The sequence below is a fragment of the Leptodactylus fuscus genome, chromosome 3 (genome assembly GCF_031893055.1).
Source record: "Leptodactylus fuscus isolate aLepFus1 chromosome 3, aLepFus1.hap2, whole genome shotgun sequence".
Classification (NCBI taxonomy): domain Eukaryota; kingdom Metazoa; phylum Chordata; class Amphibia; order Anura; family Leptodactylidae; genus Leptodactylus; species Leptodactylus fuscus.
In genome coordinates this window covers 107,486,861-107,509,232 of record NC_134267.1, presented here as the reverse complement: position 1 = coordinate 107,509,232, position 22,372 = coordinate 107,486,861, and the positions used below count along the sequence as shown (strand labels likewise).

Sequence of the window (22,372 nt, the reverse complement as noted above, 5' to 3'; positions counted from 1 at the left end):
TCCTTGAGCAGGTGAGAATATAAAGCATAACATTTGTATCTCTTACGTATAAAAGTGGGGATAAAGGGCACCCCTATTTGGTGCTCTTATCAATCGACAAAAGATGCTAGTCATTTTTATAGGGGAACAGGTAAAAGTTCATACTCTATTTTCAGACATAAGTGAATTAATATGGTATGTAATTAGACCATATGTGTATAGTGTTATTTACCTTATGTAAGTTATTGACTTGCTAAAAGGGATAATGAAACAATTGCCGATTGCTATCACAATTAACTAACATTAGACCTAACCTGCCAAATGCTTCTGTTAACAGTTCCCAATGCTGAGAACCTGAAGAAAATGACAATAAAGAAGCATAACCGAGGCAATGAGGAGATCAATATATACACAGAATTCTTTCGACCTTACGAACTGAGCAGTTTTGATGATACCTTTTGTTTGTCTATGGCAAATTCTGCAAGGTAAGTTACAGTAACGCTTACATTTCATTTAACCATAAAGAAGCACCAATGACATTTCAAACTATTTAAATTGTACTGATATATGTCATTTTAATTCTTAGAGATTTTATGCCAAAAAATGTTGGCATCGATCCGAGTCCATTTACAGTGCGGAAACCAGATGAAACTGGAAAATCTGTTCTGGGGTAAGCGTGACAATTCTACTGTTGTTGTATTATATTTATGACTTGAAGCTACTAGAACTGTCATTCCCAGGCACTGGCGGAGCTCTAATGCGCCTTCCCTGGTTGAGTTTCCACAGGAGCTTCTCCTAATATGGAGAATGGATGCCCTGGTGGCAGAGGACTCCTCTGATCCTTCTAAATTTGAGACCCTCTGGCGTCCGTTTCAGGAGTCTGCTGAGTTCTCCTCTTTCATCTCCTGATTCAGAGTTACTTTGCTACTCTTCATTTTTCCTTAGCTTTTTAGGAGGTTGCTGATTGTTCCGCTCTCCCCATGTTGCCCCCCCCCCCCCCCCCGTGTCCTCCTGATGCTGTTTTCTTTGTGTGCCCCCTCTATTCGTCTATTTGTCTCCCATTTGTTTGAAGATGTTGTTTTTATTGTTCCTTATATTTGGGCCTATCGACCGTTTCTTCTACTCACAAAGCTATTAATGTATCATTTTCCAAAGTTTTGGACGGGGTACTCCCCTAGCCTTTTCTACATGGGTGAGGCCTGTTTTTTCTTTTTCTACTGCATTTGAAAAATCTTCAGTAAACATTGATTAAACATATTTATGACTTGAAATGAAGAATAAAGGTCTTTTAACATACGGCGTTAAAAAAAAAAAAAAAAATGCTTTTCAATAACTAGGTTTGATAGTAACTTCTGTTTCTCAGAGCTTGCCGTTTGTTCTGCCTGAAAGCAAACTACCTCTGAAAGGCTGATTTTTATTTATTTATTTTTTTAAATATCTCTTTTTAATAATTTTCAAACATAAATGATGGAGCGTAATGAGTGCACTATTTTTTTTTATTTTTTTTTAATTATAAACACATTTTCTTTATTTATTTTTTATTTATTTTTTTTTTACCTGAATGGCTATATGGAAAAAAAATATTCCAGTTTTCAGAGTGCCAAAAGGGCAGACACAATAGGTTGACAATTTTTGTATTTCACTTCTCATTTTTTCAGTTTATACTGGGGCAGGTATAGCAGAGTGTTGGGGATTTAAGAGTAACTCTACTATGTGTTGCAGGCCAAATGTGTATATTCAGAAAAAGTTCTGTAGACTGTTCATCTGTCACAGTCTATCTGGGAACTGTAATAATCTATGACATTTTTGTCAATTAACTTATTTGTTGCAGCTACCATAACACACACACCATGTTGCCCTGTCTATGCTGACAAGGGAGGACAGAGGTGTATGTCCCCAACATGGTCTCCCCGTGAATTTTTTTAAAATGTGAGATGAACAGCTGCAACACTTTATAAAAGGGATTCTACCAGGCAGAGCAGACTGCGCTAGCCCGCGGCCACAAGAAAAATGGTAAGTAAGTGGCCATTTTCTTGTGGCCTGTGGGCATGCGCAGTCAGCTCTGCCCTATGCTCGAAGCCTAGAAGTTTGACCACCAGCGCCGGAAGAAGACGCGTGAAGAGGCCGTTCCTGAAGAAGATGGAGGCAGCGCTGGAGATTTCTCTCGCAGCATTGGGGACGCCCCCAGTGCTGAGAGAACTCATTTGCATACAGACGACAACCGAGATTTCTATCGAACGGCGGTGCGGAGAAGACCTCTAAAGGTAGGAGAAGAATAGCCTCTCTTAAGGCTATTCCTATGTGTGAACGAGAAAAAATTTGATTCTAATGGTAGAATTCCCTTAAAATAACAATGATTATATGTTTTGTACAGATTGGCATATAGTTAATGAAATTAAATTAAATGTTGTACTTGTAACATTGTCTATATAGGATAGAAATCTCTAACTCATCTATGAGGCTGATTTATGTAGGAATGGCTCGCAGTTCTGTATAGCATGTGATCTGCATGCTGGCTCTTTGTCGTGTTTGTTAGAGAGATACTAAATTGATGTGTTTCTGGCTTAGTTTCTGCATATCTCAGGGCTCATGTTCTCATCACCAGAATCAGCCAGGGATTTGATCTTCAGCTAGGTAGGTATTGTGTTGTCACTGCTGTGCCAGTCATTACGCCTCTTATCTTTTCAATTACTTCATGATGAGAGACATTATTGTGAATTTGCGTGCAGTATTTTTTTCCCCTTGTGTTTTCTTAGAAATCAAGCAACATAGTTTAATTTATAGGGCTTTCTGTTACAAAGAATTGCCAAAGTTTCATTCAGTTATACTTATGAAGGCAACTCTGCATATTGCTTAATAATAGCTTTTTATTATCCAACTTATTAGGTTTTTAACAACAATGAAAACATTTGTGATGTGCCTTTCTCACATCCAGGATCTTTCTTGCATATAGAATTTAAAGTGCAGAGAGGTTTTCCATTATTTAAAGACCTGGCACCTGCGGGATGGGGGGGAGGGAGGAGCATAAAAATTCCATGCAGATTATGTCCATGGTCAGATTGACCTGGCACATTAAGGAAAACCCCTTTATCCCCCGTTCTGCAACCAATAGGTTGTTAGTATCCTACCTTTTAATGAATATTTTTTGTAGACTATTTTTTTGCTAACAACTGGGACAGGCATAGGTCTTTTATGTTCCTGTTGACTGTACAAGGGGGAAGCACTTAACTTTACAACTAAATGGCAGGGCGCCAGAAGTGTCTGTGTGTTGCCTTCCCATTTGCTGCATTGGTTCTCTGTGACATCACTGATTCCACACTCTAGAGTCGAGTCAGTAATGTAATCAATTGTCAGAGCTTCAGGACGGGAGACAGAAGAATGTAACTTCTGGCCTCTCTAAGTGTGCCCTGCAAAGCTGTTAATCAGAGATCTGGGAGACTTGGATATATATTTGTTAAAAAGCTTCTTAGTGCAGGGAATGCATTGTAAGCTTTGTTTTTCTCACATAACACTTTTGAAGGAAATTTCAAGCTTCTCTTCATAATGTTTGATGCCATTTACTGTAAATATTAAAATATCATACAGAATGTATATAGATGATGTATAACAGTCCAGGAATGTACTTGGTGAGGATCCAAAATCTTTATACTGTGTATTGTGTTTGCTGCTGTTGTTGCTGAGTCTCTACCAGGATGATTCCTGTTTCCTGTAGATGATGTAAAGCGATTACTAACCAGTCATTTCTGCTTCTCTGCATATGGGGTTTATACTTTTATATGGGGGCACAGTGAATCTGACACAAATGATATTGCATAGGAGAAAATCCACAGGGTTTCTTCAGACATACATCTGTAGCTTTCCTCCACTTTGGAATGCCTTGTAGCTTAACTTGATTCAGTAAGGTATCATGAGACAAGTAGTTACCAGACTTACTGGGTGCAGACAGTGTTTTTTAAAGGTGTTTTCCCATCTCAAGGAACCCAACTATACTGGTAGCTTATGTAAATTGAAGCCTTTTTCTAAATATATTGCTTTGCTTTGTTCTCCAGCTATGTGACTTTATTGGTCCCATTGTTTACACAGCGTTGCTATCACCACGGACCTGGGAGATAGGACAAGTGACATCACTTAGTCCTGACAGGGCAATCCCGTCAGCTAATTGCAATTTGCTGATAAAGCCAAGTCTGTTATCTCTCTTAAGTAAACACATAGATAACATGGAGTCCGTTCTGTACAAGAATGAGATGGGAGAACCCTTTTAAGGGCACTGTGGTGAATATAAGCTGGGTTATTCCATGTAACATAGAAAAGAGTAACAGAATTACCGTATTTTTTGGACTATAAGACGCACTTTTTCCCCCCCAAATTTGGGGGGAAAAGAAGGGTGCGTCTTATAGTCGGAATGTGGCGCCTGGCATCCGCTGTACTAGAGAGACGGATGCCGGCAAGGGATAGATGCAGGTTCCGGGGCCTGAGACATCGCTGCGCTCCTCTGCCCTGCATGAAGCCAGCAGCGGCGATGCTATTCTGCTCCTCCGTCCCCCCGCCGCTGGCTTCATGCAGGGCAGAGGAGCGTAGTGATGTCTCAGGCCCCGGCACCTGTGATGGCGTCTATCCCTCGCCGGCATCCGCCTCTCTAGTACAGCGGATGCCGGGTCTGTAGTCTGTATCAGCGGCCCCTTCTCTCCCGGGGCCGGTCCCCACCGGCCCCGTACCTGTGAAGTTGCAGGCCGGCTCCTGCGTGGCGATATCGCAGGAGCCGACCTGTTCGGGTGAGAGCCGGGAGCCTACTGAGGCTCCCAGGCTTGTCACGGCTATATTAGTATTGCGGCTGGGTCTATGACCAGCCGTAATACTAATAGACAGAATGTCCCATTGACGGCAATATAGTTGTATTGCCGTCTATGGGACTTGCAATCAAGTGACCGCAGGTTCAAGCCCCCGGGGAGGAATAAAATAGTAAAAAAAAAAAAAAAAAAGCTTTAAAAATATATACTAAAAATATGAAATAAATAAAAGTTCGAAATCACCTCCTGTCCCTAGAATATATATATAAAAGTAGAAAATCATATATCATAAACCGCCGGGGTTTTTTTCAATACAAGGTGATCTAAGCAATAGATAGTCCCCAAAATGGTATAACTAAAAAGTACTTCTGGCCCCGCAAAAAAAAACACTCTATGCGTCCCCGTACAGCTGCAGGGTCACCTGTCAATGTGGCCTTGCAGCTGTTGCAAAACTACAACTCCCATATATTAAATATTTTACCATTTTTTGCTTCCAAATTTTTTTTCCCTATTTTCTTCCTCTAAAACCTAGGTGCGTCTTATTATCCAGTGCGTCTTATAGTCCAAAAAATACGGTATATTGTAGGATAGGTTATAACTTTGTATTTTATTACTGGGTTCAAGATGGCAACATAAAATAGGAGCTTTTTTATTTAAGCAAACAATAGTTAAATAACACATAAATGCAAATAATCAGCACACAAACACAAGTGATATCTAAAAATATAGTTCTGGAAGGCTCTCGACAACAAATGTGATTTGATTGATATAATTTGGTTTGCTATATTAAAAAACAACTTACTGAAATATGAAATGAGAGATATCAGAAAGTGGTGAGTTGCTTACACCCAGACATCATGGGTATTAGGGTTAGGAATCGGGACTTCAAAATTAGCCTTTTCGCAGATGATGTTCTCCTTGCCCTCATGAACGTTCACATCTCCCTTCACAATCTTCTGGCTGTTCTATGTGATTATGGGTTATAAAATCAATCCCTCCAAAACCAAGGACCCCCTTCCCCCGAATATTCCTAGGGCAACTGTTCAGCTCTTCCAAGCCAATTTTGATTTTCATTGACATCCATGTATCTTCATCCTACTCTACCCTGTATGCGGTAAACTACCCTAAACTGTTCCGTGATTAAAAATCGCTCCTGCATATTTCCCTACTGGATAGCATCACTGCAGTGAAGATGACCCTGCTTCCCAATCTCTTGTACTTCTTTGAAACCTCCCCAGTGGTGCATTTTCATTTGGATCTTCATGATCTCCAGCGGGCCATCTTTCACTTCATTTGGAATGATAAGTATCACCACATTCCCGGATAGGTCATGTTGGTGGGTAGGAGGGTTGGGAGTCTCTCAACATCTCCACTATTATTGAGCCACCCATCTCTGTTGTATTCCATATTGGGCAACATTGAAGACCTACAACAATTGGTGGAGAATCCGGGTGTCGGATCTCCATAGAATTCAATGGGACTGTGCTGCTTCATCCATGGTATCGGCTATATAGTTTGGGCCTGAGCCGCGCTGTCTCAGTACAGGTTACTTGTGGTGGTCCTGGATGTCAGACCCCTAGATCTAATATTGATGACCTGTCCTAAGAATTACCATCAGTACTAGAAACAAGATAAACCCTTTAAGTTTTAATAGATTGTAAGCCCTCGCGGGCAGGGCCCTCTACCCCACTGTGCCAGTCAGTCATTGTTAGTATTATATCTACCTGTGTATTCTGTGTATTGTATGTAACTCCCAAATGTAAAGCACCATGGAATTAATGGTGCTATATAAATAAATAAATAATAATAATAATAATAATAAATAATTTCAAATGTATTGTTTGATCTTGTACTGTTAATTGTTAGAGCCCTGTGTCTTGTTCCTCTAAGGCTAATTTAAATCTATGTTCATTCCTTTATTACCAGTTTATTGCAACGTGCTGTCTGATCTGTACCATAAAACAAAGCCAGTTACTAAATGCACTGCTTTGATGGACACTGTTATTAGGAGCCCTAGCGCGCTGATTCACTCATTAACATTGCAGATCTATTTATGTTGTTTGTATAAATCCAGAGAAAGAAGATAAATTGCACAGATGGACATAGGATCATGTTTAGAACCAGGTGTTCTAGGAAGAATCTATGAGGAGTTTATTATTTCCAGCTGCAGAAGCTTTTGAATATTAGGAAGTACAAAAAAATATCATATTAAATACAGTTTAAGGATGACTGCACACATATTCAACCCACCTTGCCCCAAGGACTATACAGTGTTCACTTGAATGGAAATTAGACTGCAGTAACCCCAATATGGATACTACACAGTGTACAGTGCTGTATGTTTCTACTCCATGGACTGTCAGGTTCCGTACACCTGATTGTCTAATGCGTTCCAGTGTGATAGAACCACATTAGAAGATTTAATGGGGTTATTGAGCTTTCAAAAATTAGCTACAAATACATCCACTGCAGTGCTGAATCCCTTGTGCAGCCTTTTCTTGGCTTTATTTTGCTTTGGACTCTTTGTATCACTGTTATTTAAATCCAGTGATTGTGTGAGTAACTTTAGCCGGTAACAGGCCCTATTGACTTTCCTCTCCTGGCTTCAGGCCTACTTGTGTGATGTCCCTGATGTCACATGGCCGGAGCCTGCGTCGCGATGCAGGCCAAGATTAAGTGACGTCCCGTGTGTCATTGAAGATGGCCGATATTAGCAGGGACCGCACCGGAGCCAGTGATAGGCAAGTAATATTGTTTTTTTTATCTTTGTACCCTGCCCTGGGTCTCCGATTATTATTATATACACTCACCGGCCACTTTATTAGGTACACCATGCTAGTAACGGGTTGGACCCCCTTTTGCCTTCAGAACTGCCTCAATTCTTCGTGGCATAGATTCAACAAGGTGCTGGAAGCATTCCTCAGAGATTTTGGTCCATATTGACATGATGGCATCACACAGTTGCCGCAGATTTGTCGGCTGCACATCCATGATGCGAATCTCCCGTTCCACCACATCCCAAAGATGCTCTATTGGATTGAGATCTGGTGACTGTGGAGGCCATTGGAGTACAGTAAACTCCTTGTCATGTTCAAGAAACCAGTCTGAGATGATTCCAGCTTTATGACATGGCGCATTATCCTGCTGAAAGTAGCCATCAGATGTTGGGTACATTGTGGTCATAAAGGGATGGACATGGTCAGCAACAATACTCAGGTAGGCTTTGGCGTTGCAACGATGCTCAATTGGTACCAAGGGGCCCAAAGAGTACCAAGAAAATATTCCCCACACCATGACACCACCACCACCAGCCTGAACCGTTGATACAAGGCAGGATGGATCCATGCTTTCATGTTGTTGACGCCAAATTCTGACCCTACCATCCGAATGTCGCAGCAGAAATCGAGACTCATCAGACCAGGCAACGTTTTTCCAATCTTCAATTGTCCAATTTCGATGAGCTTGTGCAAATTGTAGCCTCAGTTTCCTGTTCTTAGCTGAAAGGAGTGGCACCCGGTGTGGTCTTCTGCTGCTGTAGCCCATCTGCCTCAAAGTTCGACGTACTGTGCATTCAGAGATGCTCTTCTGGCTACCTTGGTTGTAACGGGTGGCTATTTGAGTCACTGTTGCCTTTCTATCAGCTCGAACCAGTCTGGCCATTCTCCTCTGACCTCTGGCATCAACAACGCATTTCCGCCCACAGAACTGCCGCTCACAGGATGTTTTTTCTTTTTCGGACCATTCTCTGTAAACCCTAGAGATGGTTGTGCGTGAAAATCCCAGTAGATCAGCAGTTTATGAAATACTCAGACCAGCCCTTCTGGCACCAACATCCATGCCACGTTCAAAGGCACTCAAATCACCTTTCTACCCCAAACTGATGCTCGGTTTGAACTGCAGGAGATTGTCTTGACCATGTCTACATGCCTAAATGCACTGAGTTGCCGCCATGTGATTGGCTGATTGGAAATTAAGTGTTAACGAGCAGTTGGACAGGTGTACCTAATAAAGTGGCCGGTGAGTGTATTTTTATACTGAAAAGACACCAGAGTATAATAATTGTTCGTGGGTGTCCATAATGGGCATAATACTGTGTGCAGGGGCCACTATGGGGCATAATAGTGCGTGCAGGGGACACTATGGGGCATAATAGTGCGTGCAGGGGGAGGGGGGTTGTTGGTTGGTCAGGGTCTTCGGCATAGGTCGGAAGCTAGATAATCCCCTTAAGGCAGACTGTTATTCTTACCACTTGTCCAAACCTGAATGGAGAGGGTTTCCTTCACTTCCTCCATATCCACATGGTGGTACGAACAGCCATTGACAGAGATTGTTTCTTCTGCCAAACAGAAGGATGCCCTGTTGTGTTGTTCTCCTTCATCAAGGCTACTATTATGCACCTTAATTGACAGATATAGACCTGGTTGTCCCTGGGGTGGAGCAGGGCATTGGTCTATGGCCCTCATGACTTCTTGGTTATTTAGGATGTTTGGCTATTCCTATATGATTTTTTCAATGCATTTCTTGCTAAAGGTCTTTTGCAACTGGTGCAAGTCTTTTATGAAGGTTTTGAAAAAGAGGCATCTTTCAACTATAAGGAACATGAGGATTTTAGGAAGACCTCTACACTGTGAAAGGAATACAGGCCAAAGGGAAGTACATTGAAGGCTTTTCCAGGATTCTAAGTCTTGCGTGGTCCAGCCTGAAAAGGGATAGACATGGTCTAAAGCAGGGCTACTGCTGCACAAGGATGTAGGGGAAACATTTTCCCTTTTTAGATTGGTGTCTGTAAGAAGTTCCCTGTGCCAGCCCTTCCAGCCCTGAACTCCATACTGGCGGGCCATGCTGCAAATCACACCCATCTTCCAATGTCCTAGAGAGTCTCATCTTCACTATGCATGTGGCCTGAAACCACTTCCTCCTCTCCAGAGGCTGCCCTGCTTGTGAGGACTTATGCAGGTGAGCAGGGAACACTTTAACAAAGTCCCGAACCCACCCCCCTCCAAACTCACTATGCAGTCATCCCAGCAGAACTAGGGCAAAAATAAATCTGTCTGCCATTAACCTTATCACTTCACCTGCACAGACAGTGTCTTCATAGCATCCCCAAAGGAGCAGGAAAGAAACTGGACCAGGTAACAGGAGGTGCTCATTTTAACTTCGACGTTCTTGTTTCCTGTGCCTGGGGTTGGGGGGGATCCTTCTGTCAGTGCTGATGTGGAGGTGTGGGGGAAAGATATTTCTAAAAGTATTATATTGTTTGTGGGGTTAACCCCATCAAATATTAGTAGCCCATTGGTGTACTCAGGATTTAGGCATTCATTAGCGGTTTTAAAGCAATATCATATTTATCTCAAACGTGATAAATGACAACACTGTACTGTTAGATTATGTTAATCTGTATAAAACACTGAGAATGTCACGAGGATCCCATATATTTGAGCTCTGTGCTTTGCCTATATTGATGATTAATTAACACGAGAGAGAGCGTCTCCCCCACACAACAACACACTGCAGGCCACTGACCTAAAGAAAGCCTCTACCTTTTTCTTCCTCCCACACTCCATTCTGTCTCTCTCCCACAGTTTTCTTAGCAGAAATTCTCTTTATTATTTAGCGTATACATTAATCTTTATTAACCATGTGGTTCTTTTTTCATGTAGAGATTTCTGCACATTGTGTAACCAACTGAGATATTTAGTTGGTCTAATATATTTTATGGAGCGGTATATTGTGTGCCTGTTCCTAATGACTCACAGTAAATTCAATATTTTAAAGTAATGTGATAAATGTAATACCGATCTTACTTATATACTCCCATATTACTGTACTTTGGCTCACTTCTTAAAATCAGTGGAGCTAGGTTACACATTTCTGACCTGCTGCATCATTCACATTGGGGTTCAAAACACCCAGTTTTTGTGATCATTGAAAGTCCCATAAGCCAGACCCTCCAAGACAGACCTGGGCAAAGGGCCCTCTGACTGATTCAGACCGGCCCGCATAGCTTGACTAGGGAGGCGTGTCTTAGTGCCGGCAGGACAGTGCAAGAAGATGGAGACATGTGGTGTGTGTCATAAGGTACTAAGAGGGGAATGTGAGATGCCAGGTGGAGTGTGTGTCTGTATGTGTGTGTCTCAGTAACTTAGGGGCAGAGATGGAAGGGGAATGTTATACTAGGGCAGAGATGGCAGATGGAGGGGGAGACATGAAACTGGGGGCAGATGGAGGGGGTGGACATGAAACTGGGGGAGAGATGGAGGGGAGACATGATATGGGGCAGATGAAGGGGGATATGAAACTGAGGGTAGATGAAGGGGAGACATTAAACTGGGGACAACTGGAGGGGGCATTAAGCCGTGGAGGTAGCTGGAGGAGGACCTGTCTGCCTCTAGTTGCCCCCAGTTTCATATCCCACTCCAGCTGTCATTAATTTATTGCCCCCCTCCAACTACCCCCACTGTTTGATGTCCCCCTCCAGCTGCTCCAGTTTCATGTCCCCTCTAGTTTTCCCCCAGTTTAAACTGGGGCACCAGGAGAAGGACTTAATACTGTGGGGCAGTTGGAGGGAACATTATAATGTGAGGACATATAATGGTGACTGTAGGAGGATTATACTGTGTGGGGGCACATGGAAAATGAATGAGAATGGGCGGGGCTAAATTTACTGCAGCGCACATGTGCGGCTCACATTTTGTCCCGCTTTCTGTTCTTCAAAGGTTGGGAGGTATGCTCTTCCAGTCTCTGTCACCATGCAAAAGAAAAGGATCAAAGTCCACCTGTTGGATCTTAAATTCTACTTATATCTGTCTTTTGGGCGAGTGTACATATTAGCTGTTTGGTGGATTCTCCGATAATATGTACAGTCAGCTCAGGGACTCATGTATTAAATTTAAAGAGTTGTATGGTGCAGCACTCGATAATACACTCCCTGTGTATATGGCCATTTCATATATCAGATGTTCCACTGAATGTTTAGTTATGGAGAAATTAATATTATGTGGCTGTGGGGACATATAATGTACGGGTCACTGTAGGAGGATTATACTTTGTGGGGGCACGTGGAAAGATGATTGGGAATGGGCGGAGTCAATGTAGAAGTGGGTGGGGCTAAATTTGCCACGGCGCAGCTCTCTGGCATAGTTTCAATTTCTAATGCGGCCCCATGGGAAAATTAATTGCCCACCCCTGCTCTAAGATCAGTTATTTTCCAGGGCTTTTATAGTTAATGGCCTGTACGTCATATATATCATTGGTAACAAATTGGTGATTGTTCAACTTAGGGTATGGAACTTGCCTGAATAAACACTTTTGTATTAAAATTATATTCTATTAGTACCATTAAAAATGTGAATTTAGACAAAATCTGCTAATTAGGCATTTTCCGTTAGGGGATGGGTGAATAAAAGTCCACTCTGTATGTTGTAACAATGTCAGGAAGAGTTTCTAATTCAACTATAATTCACCTGAATCTTAGTTAGCGATAGATAACCAGAGATAACTATCTTTTAATGAATATGCTTATCAGTCTGAGTTGTATCAGGGTCGGGGTCTGATTTGTCCAATCTGACTAAGGGTGAATTCACACTGAGTATACGCTCACTGATTCTGAATGTGTAACTCGTTCCGAATCAGTGGCTTTGAAACAGATCCCATTGCTTTCTATGGGAGCCGGCATACGTGCACTCCCAATAGAAATGAATGGGCTGCTGAAGAGTTTTTTCGCCCCCAGTGCTGCGAAAAAACTCATTTGCATACCAAAGAAAACCACGATATCTAACAAACGGTGCCACGGAGAAGACTTCTAAAAGTAAGAGAAGAATAGCCTTTCTTAATGCTATTCTTATGTGATAGAGTCCAGAGTTTTCCTGACCAAAAAAACTCTGTGTGAATGTAGCCTTAAAGGGGCTCTATCAGCAAAATCATGCTGATAGAGCCCCACATATGCTTGAATAGCCTTTAAAAAGGCTATTCAGGCACCGTAAGTGTTATATTAAAGTACACCCCCCCCCCCCCCCCGTTTTAAAATAAAACCCGAAAAAAGAATGTGCTCTACTTACGGATCGTGCACACTGGGCGGGCATTCAGGGTGTGTCTTCATCTTCATCCCCGCCTCTTCTTCCTCCGACGTCCTCCAGTCCCGTCCTCCTCTGGCGCTCACGAGTGGACACTGATATAAAAAAATGGCCTGGGCGCATGCGCAGTAGCATGCGGCTGCTACTACGGCTACTGCGCAGGCGCCCAGGCCATTTTTTTTTATATCAGTGTCCGCTCGCGAGCGCCGGAGGAGGACGGGACCGGAGGACGTCGGAGGAAGAAGAGGTGGGGATGAAGATGAAGACACACCCTGAATGCCCGCCCAGTGTGCACGATCCGTAAGGAGATCACATTCTTTTTTAGGGTTGTGTTTTAAAACGGGGGGGGGGGGGGGGTAGTTTAATATAACTTTTACGGTGCCTGAATAGCCTTTTTAAAGGCTATTCACACGTATGTGGGGCTCTAGCAGCATGATTTTGCTGATAGAGCCCCTTTAAAGGAATTTGTGGCAGAAAGCTAGCTCCCACGTTCAGGTGAATTATTCATTAGTCGAATTAAACTCTATTTGATATTGTTCCAACATACAGGATGGACTTTTATTAACATGTCCCTCAACAGAAGTCACCTGATTAGTAGATTTTGTCTAAATGCTCTGTTTTTAATGGTACTGATAATATATAATTTTAATACAAAAGTGTTCATTCATATCAATAAGTTGAGCATTCAATACACTATATATTAATTTTGTGGACACATACCTACCTCTTTACATTGTGTGCAGAATTATTAGGCAAGTTGTATTTGAGAGGATTCTTTTTATTATTGTGCAACAACTATGTTCTCAATCAACCCAAAAGACTCATAAATATCAAAGCTTAATACTTTTGGAAGTTGGAGCGTTTTTTTTTTTTTAGATTTGACTATTTTAGGAGGATATCTGTTTCTGCAGGTAACTATTACTGTGCAGAATTATTAGGCAACTTAATAAATACCAAATATATACCCATCTCACTTGTTTATTTTCACCAGGTAAACCAATATAACACAAAATTTAGAAATGAACATTTCTGCATTCAAAAAAAATAAAATAATCAGTGACCAGTATAGCCACCCTTCTTTACGATGACACTCCAAAGCCTTCCATCCATAGATTCTGTCAGTTGCTTGATCTGTTTACGATCACTGTTGCGTGCAGCAGCCACCACAGCCCCCCCCCCCCCGCCCCCCAGGCACTGTTCCGAGAGGTGGACTGTTTTTCCTCCCTGTAGATCTCACATTTGAGGGACCACAGGTGTTCTCTATGGGGTTCAGATCAGGTGAACAAGGGGGCCATGTCATTATTTTTTCTTCTTTTAGACCTTTACTGGCCAGCCATGCTGTTGGAGTATTCAGATGCATGTGATGGAGCATTGTCCTACATGAAAATCATGTTTTTCTTGAAAGATACCGACTTCTTCCTGTACCAAGAAGGTGTCTTCCAGAAACTGACAGTAGGTCTGGGAGTTGAGCTTCACTCCATCCTCAACCCGAAAATGTCCCACAAGTTCATTTTTGATGATACCAGCTCATACCAGTACCCCACCTCCACATTACTGGTGTTTGAGTTGGAGTGGAGCTCTCTGCCCTTTACTGATCCAGCCTCGGGGCCATCAAGGGTCACTCATTTCATCAGTCCATAAAACCTTAGAAAAATCAGTCTTAAGATATTTCTTGGCACAGTCTTGACATTTTATCTTATGTTTCTTGTTCAAAAGTGGTCATTTTTGAGCCTTCCTTACCATAGCCATGTCCCTGAGTATTGCACAACTTGTGCTTTTTGATACTCCAGTTACTCCAGTAACGTTGCAGCTCTGAAATATGGTGAAACTGGTGGCAAATGGCATCTTGGCAGCTTCATGCTTGATTTTCCCCAATTCATGGGCAGTTATTTTGCGCTTTTTTTTTATTTATTTTTTTATCATCATCACGCTTCTTGCGACCCTGTTGGCTATTTGCCATGAAACGCTTGATTTGTTCGGTGATCACACATCAAAAGTTTTTCAGTTTCAAGATTGCTGCATCCCTCTGCAAGACATCTCACAATTTTTGACTTTTCAGAGTCTGTCAAATCTCTCTTCTGACCCATTTTGCCAAAGGAAAGGAAGTTGCCTAATAATTAAGCACACCTTATATAGGGTGTTGATGTCATTAGACCACACCCCTCCTCATTACAGAGATGCAAATCACCTGATTTACATAATTGGTAGTTGGCTTTTAAGCCTATACAGCTTGGAGTAGGACAACATGTATAAAAAGGATGATGTGATCAAAATACTAATTTGCCTAATAATTCTGCACACAGTGTAGTTGCGATACTCCAACTCTGAGTACCATTACCACTGGTTCTGTGATATATTGTATCATTTCTTACCTATCTCCTGGCTCAACGATATTTCTTTGAGATATTCTAATTAGTCAATCAATGCATGCTGCCTTTTTTCCAAGAAAATGATTACATTGAGCTGTGTCAGAAAGTATATTTCACATATACTCTTTCCAATACATGAAGAAAGTGAGTACTCAGACAAATATTCTCACATTTTTATATTGCTTTGCTTTATCTTGGGCTACTTTGGCTTGATTTGTCAATGCAATTAGAGCGTCTTTGTGAATTTTTATTACAACATGCGGTATTTCCTGAACCTTGTTTGTAATTGCATAAATTGTTTTTTTTTTTTTTTTTTTTTAGTATTCCCATGCTAGTTAAGGGCTTGGTTATTTTTCTTTCTTGTAATTATAGAGTGCTAAATTATTTCACAGAAAATTGACTTGGTTACGTGGAATTTAAGCTTTCAGAATCGGTTCCGGTTCTTCGATTTTCAGTGATACCAAGAAGCCTTTGAACAATCACATTTTTTATTGCAAAAACAAGCTCTGTATATTTTGAATTTAGTTTCTTTGGAACAAATTATGTACATAATGGAGTACATTGATAATCATGATATAATTTCTTACATGGTTTAGTATGTAATTGCTGATAGTCAAGAGGCGGATGATAGTTTTTTGTTAAAATAGTGTTTACAGAAAGGCCACTAGCAGGAGACATTGGGGGGAATTTATTAAAAGCTTTTCAGCCATAGTTTGGTGTAACAATTTTTTTTTTCAGCGCACAGCTTTGTTTTGCACCACCCACACATCTTTTTTAGATTTCTATGCCAACAGGACACTTCGCCTTGAAAGTCAACGTGTCATTTGGGACTTATTAGAGAGGGCATGGCCGGACAATAGCAACAAATGCTGCATGTTAATGTGCTGTACAAGAGAAGTTTTGTTTTTTTTGTGATATCACTTTTTGTTTGATGAAGGTGCATTTCACAGAGTTTATGATCTACCTGCCTGCTGCATAGATGCTGGGCGTACAGATGTGTCCACCTTAATATTAATTTAATTGGGAAGTCTGTCCAGTCTAACAGCCTCACAAACCAATTATAATGCCTTGTAGGCACATTTAATAGATGCAATGCAGAGATAACCATCTTTTAGTAGGTATTCGTATCAGTCTGAGTTGTATCAGGGACGGGGTCTGATTTGCCAAATCTGACTAAATATGCACATGGTCTGGATGTCCTCTAGTATTGCTGCCCAGTAGAATCTCTTTATCATTGAATGACATTTTCAGCTTCTGCCTGAGCCGTAGCTTTCTGTAAGCAAATCTGACAAACTAGGCCCTCCTGGTGCACTTACAGGCTAATTTCCAAGGCCTAGCCATAAAACATACAGAACTTTAAGGTCTTGCAGTTGTTTCTGAATTTGACATAAGAGATGATGGTAGTAGGCGTATACATCACGCTGTTCTCAAGTGATCCTCCCACCGCCCAGGGTGATGAGTTTAATCCAGAATGGGCATGTTTAGTGATGATGCAGCAGTGTTCAGTGATGGAAGAAAACTCCCCCTGTGCTCCAAGATCCTTATTTGAATAGAAAATAAAATGCTTTTTCTATGCCTCCCTGGTGCCCTGACACATAAGAAAGGTATTTTTATTCTGCTAACAGCATCTTCAACACTATGTGAGAGGTTTAAAGTAGCTGGGGTCAGTGATAAACTCCTTTTAAAGTCTCTACCAGTAGAATCTAAGATGGGATTTTAAAATTTAGATTGCCACCTAGAATCAGTACAACTTCTGTAAAATCTTGAAGAGCTTTGAGAGTTTGTGTTATCCATGAGACCTGATTTTGTTGGGCAAATATAAGTTGGTAAGGACACTTGTAGTATTCCCAATTGAGCCTTTAAGCAAGAGGACCTGAGCATGCTGCTGCGAGGCGGATGCTGCAGCTGAAACAGCTGCGGATTCCACCTGAGGAAAGGGCAGGTCATTGCCACTAGCAGAAAAAAAGAACGCTAGTGGTCTCCATAGACCATTGTTGTGAGGGGGCGGATTATGACGTGGATTCCGCGCCATAATCTGCCCCCTCTGTACCCGTGTGAACTAGCCCTTAGAGTCGCAGATTTGCAATGTGAGGGTAAAAGGCATGTGTTTGGAGATACTCATTCCTCTAGCCGATTTGTGATGGGTGCTATGAGACTAGAAATTTAAGTCTTATGAAGGGAAATGCAGTATTTTCTTTGTTTCAAAGCGTGTTTCTTATAATATAGCTATGGAGAATTTCTGTTTGTGAAGATAAGAGTTAACTTGAGAGTCTTTTTATGGTACATTTAGGCCTGTCACATTAAAGGAGATCACTTTCATATCAGCTGACCTCATTATAAGAAGAGTGGTGATCAACTAGTGTGTATTAGATCTTAACCATTAGAAGAAGCATGTCCAAATTCTGGCCCAGGGGCCAATTGAGGCCTATGTTTAAATTTCCACCAACCCACAACTTCTGTCATAAAATCAGTAATATGTAGCCCACCAGCACTGTTGACCACAGCAGGTTCAGACTGGCCCAATGTGGTACTGGTAAATCCTGTGGTGTGCTTCATGCCTTTATAGGACCCTACCGGACCCTCATAAGTGAATGCAGCCAGGTTCTCCCTGGTTCTGCCGATTTGGTTGTTTAATCTGGATCAGCAGAACCAGGGAGAAGTGGTGCCGGTGACCTAGTTCTGTTACTGGTAGAGCATGAAATCTGTGGCCTCCACTCCCTGACTTGTAGGTAAGCATTGACAGGTAAGAGTTGATACTTGGATAGAAGGCCAAAGGCTCAATGTGGTCTGTGGCCTTCTATGGTAGCACTAATGCATACCTGTATCCGGCACCGCCTCCTTCATCTTGCTTTGGGTGCACTTTGTGCACCCAAAGCAGGGAGACATAGCAGGACCATGGGGCAGACAGGTAATAGTTCATTTGCATTTAGTGTTAATGGTTAGAAGAATGTCAAGCTAAGGGTGAGTTCACACGGAGGAAAGTGGCGCGCAATCTGGCACATATACACGTGTCGGCAGATTGCACTCGGCAAAAGCTCCCATTCATTTCAATGGGAGTGAGGATCGTAAACGCCGCATTATTTTGCGGCCGCAAAATAGCGCCGAGTATACGATACTGGCTCCCATTGAAATCAATGGGAGCGTATACGGCCCGCAAAAGCTCACATGCCGTATACGTGCCACATCACGCGGCACGTTACCCCGTGTGAACTCCCCCTAAGTGTTCAGCTACGACACAATTTCACCACACCAGATCTGACCCTTTTTGATTACTTATTCATACTCTCATCTACATTGACATGAATGGAACTTTTGACTGTAGTAATATAGGAAAATTTGACTAAAATAAGAAATTATTACTGGCAGCAGGCAATGCGATAACAAAATGTATCATTTGTACAGTCTGATTTATGTTCCTTCATGTGGATTACCTACTAATGGCCCCCTGGAAGTACACACTGGACTGGTATACCCTACTCTAGCTCTAGACTTTCTGTAAGCCGTAAAAATTAAAAAAAATACATTACTATAATCTTGACTAACCTCTCCATAATCACATTACACTTTCACATTTACTGTGCAGTCATTTCAGGTAAGCTTTAATGCAACCTATAAAAGATTCAGTTACTCTGGAAAATAGTCTTCTAGATCAGCGATTGACCTTGGGTAGCATATTGCAAAATGAGAACAATAGTGTCCAAGCGAAATAACTGAACAGAATAAAGACAGCGCTGGACTGCTAATCTGACAAATGAGTTAATAGGGGAAGTTTTCAGAAAGTTTAGCAATTCAGAACGTGTTCAGCCTGCAGCTAAATGGTTTCCTAAGACATCTGAAATCATTATAGGCATTAACAGTTCAGCACAAAAATATTGATGCCCGCAATAGGGCTCATTCCTGCCTGCATTTTACGATATGAAGCCAAGTGTTGCTCTTTTTAGAGGGGACTTAAGGACATGTTGGTTTTCCAGACAGTAAGCTCAAGCTGAGATAGTACAAGCTTTAGTGAAACTATAGGCGGCCTGAAGCTGGCGTTATTAGACCAGTGGATTGGTTCTTATACATACAATTAAAGGGTTATTGAAACAACATTCTTTTCATGTATCTCACAATTTTATACGGAAAGGGGATTACCAAAGTTTTTTTTCTAATATATGTTTCTGTGTTGATAATCGCAATTGTAATACTTATCTAAGTATCCTGAGTTTACGCTCCTGTTTATCTGTTCTGTCATGCTAGTTAAGAACAATCTTTGAATCCACAAGCATGTGCATACTTTTCATACATGCCGGACCACTAAAAAGAGAACCTTGTTTCCCTTATGTGGTTTGTGCAGAATGGTTCATTATCTAGCAGCCAGTCAAAGCTCAACTCTCATGTTAGGAGGTGGATAAACAGAAGCATTCACCATATTGCACTTCTATTTATTTCCAGCCTTGATTATGTTTTCTCCATTTCTCCACATTCTGTCACCTATAAAGATGTCTGTTTATTGACCAATATACTGTGGACAGAGTGGTGAGAAATTGGAAATATTGAGCCACTTGACTTACTGTATATGCACAATGAAACTATCAGGGAAATAATTGCAAATATCCAGAGACAGTGTATAGAGGTTCTTGAAGAGGTCAAAATAAGTAAATATTGGCTAGAGGTTGCAGCACTTAATACATAGGACTGTGCTAATGAGGCAGAATATTAACTGAAAGAAAATCTACCACTAGGGTTGAGCGATTGGGATCGGAAAAGATCAGATTCCGATCGCCGATCGAGTAAATTTCGCGATCGGAATTCCGACCCGATCTTTTCCAGCGGGATCGAGATTGGAGGTTATCTCAGGATCGGCTCAACCCTAAAAGCGACTTTTCTCATAGAGACGCATTGACTAGGGTTGAGGATTGGGGTCGGACAAGATCAGATTCTGATCGGTGATCGAGCAAATTTCACGATCAGGATCGAGATTGGCTAGAAAATGATCGAAAATCGGATTTTAAAATCGATCTTGAAATCTCAAGATCGGCTCAACCCTATCTACCACTGACCAGTCAGGATTATAATATTACAGAGAAGAGCACATCTAAACAAATAATTAAAATATAACTTTTAATATTTACTCTATAAAGGCTAGTTCACACACTGTTCCTCGTGAACACATTCCGTAGCGGCTTTCCCCTCCGGATTAGGCCCAAATGAATGGGCCTAGTCCGGAGGATGGTGTCGCGAGGCAGACGCCGTGGCTGAATTAGCCGCAGAATCCGCCTGAAGGAAGGGCAGTTCGCTTCTTTTTTCCATGAGCAGGAATAAACTGCTCATAGAAAAAAGAACGTTAGTGGTCTACATAGACCTCCAGTGTAAGGGGGTGGATTCGGCGTCAAAATCCTCCCCCTCTTGCCCTGTGTGAACTATCCCTAAAATGGAAAGCTGCAGCAACAAAATGGCAGTGAAAAAAAAAAGACAATACCAACACAAACAAAGAGATACTTGTCCATAAAGGGATTAGAATAATCTTCAAAATTTCTCTTTATTTGATGGCACCAGTTCAGGGGGACAGCCATGGGCAGTTCATGTGCCCCTACTTACACTATCCTCATCCTGGGGGGGGGGGGGGGGGGGGGGGGCTAGTGAAAAGATCAAGTTTATTTTTCCTTCTAAGTTACCTGTACCAAACATAATGTCTCATGGTAAAGATACATAGATGGTATTCTGATACTGTGATCTGAATCCGGAGCACAATGCTTGTGGGATTGAGGAACACTTAATTTAATTTCTAGATCTTAAATTGTGCTGCTTGTGATCTATTTATGTGAATGCACTTAATAAGAATAGAGACAATCTCTTAATACCTTCGGTACCCTAAAATGATACTGTGGTATGTAGAATTATAGGCACAAATGACAATCAAGTTTCTAATATATTTAAAATCATTAGCAACACTGGAGTTGATACTGGTTTGAATCGAAATTATTAAAACCCTCTGTCACTTTTTGGAGAGGATGCAATTCACAGGAGCATTTAGTACATAGCCACTATACTAGATCCACAGTGTCAGCTTGAAGTATGACTTCTATCAAAGTGATCAGCAATTTTAAGTGAAGTGACTCTATTACTTGTCCTTTTGTGGTCCGCACTAAAGTGTTCCTAAGAGTTCTTTCACTGGGAGTATTTTCCATCTCCGCGATTTCTTTAATTATCATAGTATAGTAGGGTCATTTATTTATATCAATGCCCCTGTCCCAAGACTATATTGGCAAGTCAAAAAGAGAATTTCTTGGAAGGGGGAGAGAACACATCAATGATATATAAAAACACCAGCAAGATAAAACTTTTTCTAGATACGTGTATGAGTATCACATTGGTTATTCCAGATCTTTTTATTTTATGGTGATTTAGCGAATGTGGCCCTCACCTGAGAGGGGGAGGGAGGGGGGATTTGGGACCAAAGGATCCTGCAGAAAGAGGCTCAGTGGATCTCTTGATTTAAATCCTTCAGCCTGTTTGGTTAAAACGAGGCATTATCATTTGTAAGCTTCTTGTATTGTATTTCTTATTGACTGATTTTCTGTCGATTGTGCCATGATTCTTTTTCGAATGTGAAATCGTGGATTTTATTTTTACTTAACAGTTTGAGGCCCCCTATATCGACTGGGCTTTCTTTTCTGTGTTTTGTCTTTGTTTCCAGGCATATTGATTGATATTTGTATGTAACAATTTTTTAATTAGCTCTAAGGTTGAGCCGATCTTGAGATTTCAAGATCGATTTTAAAATCCGATTTCCGATCATTTTCCAGCCGATCCTGATCTCGATTGTGAAATTTGCTCATCGCTGATTGGAATCCGATCTTTTCCAATCCCGATCCTCAACCCTAGTCAATGCTTCTCTATGGGAAAAGTCACTTTTAGGGTTGAGCCGATCTTGAGCTAACCTCCGATCTCGATCGCGCGTGAAAAGATCGGGTCGGAATTCCGATTCCGATCGCGATCGTGAAATTTACTCAATTGCCGATCGGAATCCGATCTTTTCCAATCCCGAATGCTCAACCCTACTTACCTCTAAAACTAATTTTGGAATACTTTACATCGTCAACATATTACATTATCACTTAGTATTGGTTATTTTTTTTGCCTTTAATGGGTAATCACTTTGGAGTTTTTTGCAATTTATAAA

The 22,372-nt window shown here is 41.4% G+C and overlaps 1 protein-coding gene across 1 annotated transcript in view; it reads left to right on the top strand.

The window, feature by feature from the left end:
* FIG4 (FIG4 phosphoinositide 5-phosphatase) overlaps positions 1–22,372 on the top strand; it is a 212,580-nt gene that overhangs the window by 121,453 nt on the left and 68,755 nt on the right. The window contains exons 19-20 of the mRNA XM_075268134.1: positions 317–464; positions 566–649. Coding sequence (XP_075124235.1) covers positions 317–464; positions 566–649 — 232 coding nt within the window. The remainder of the gene's footprint in view (positions 1–316; positions 465–565; positions 650–22,372) is intronic.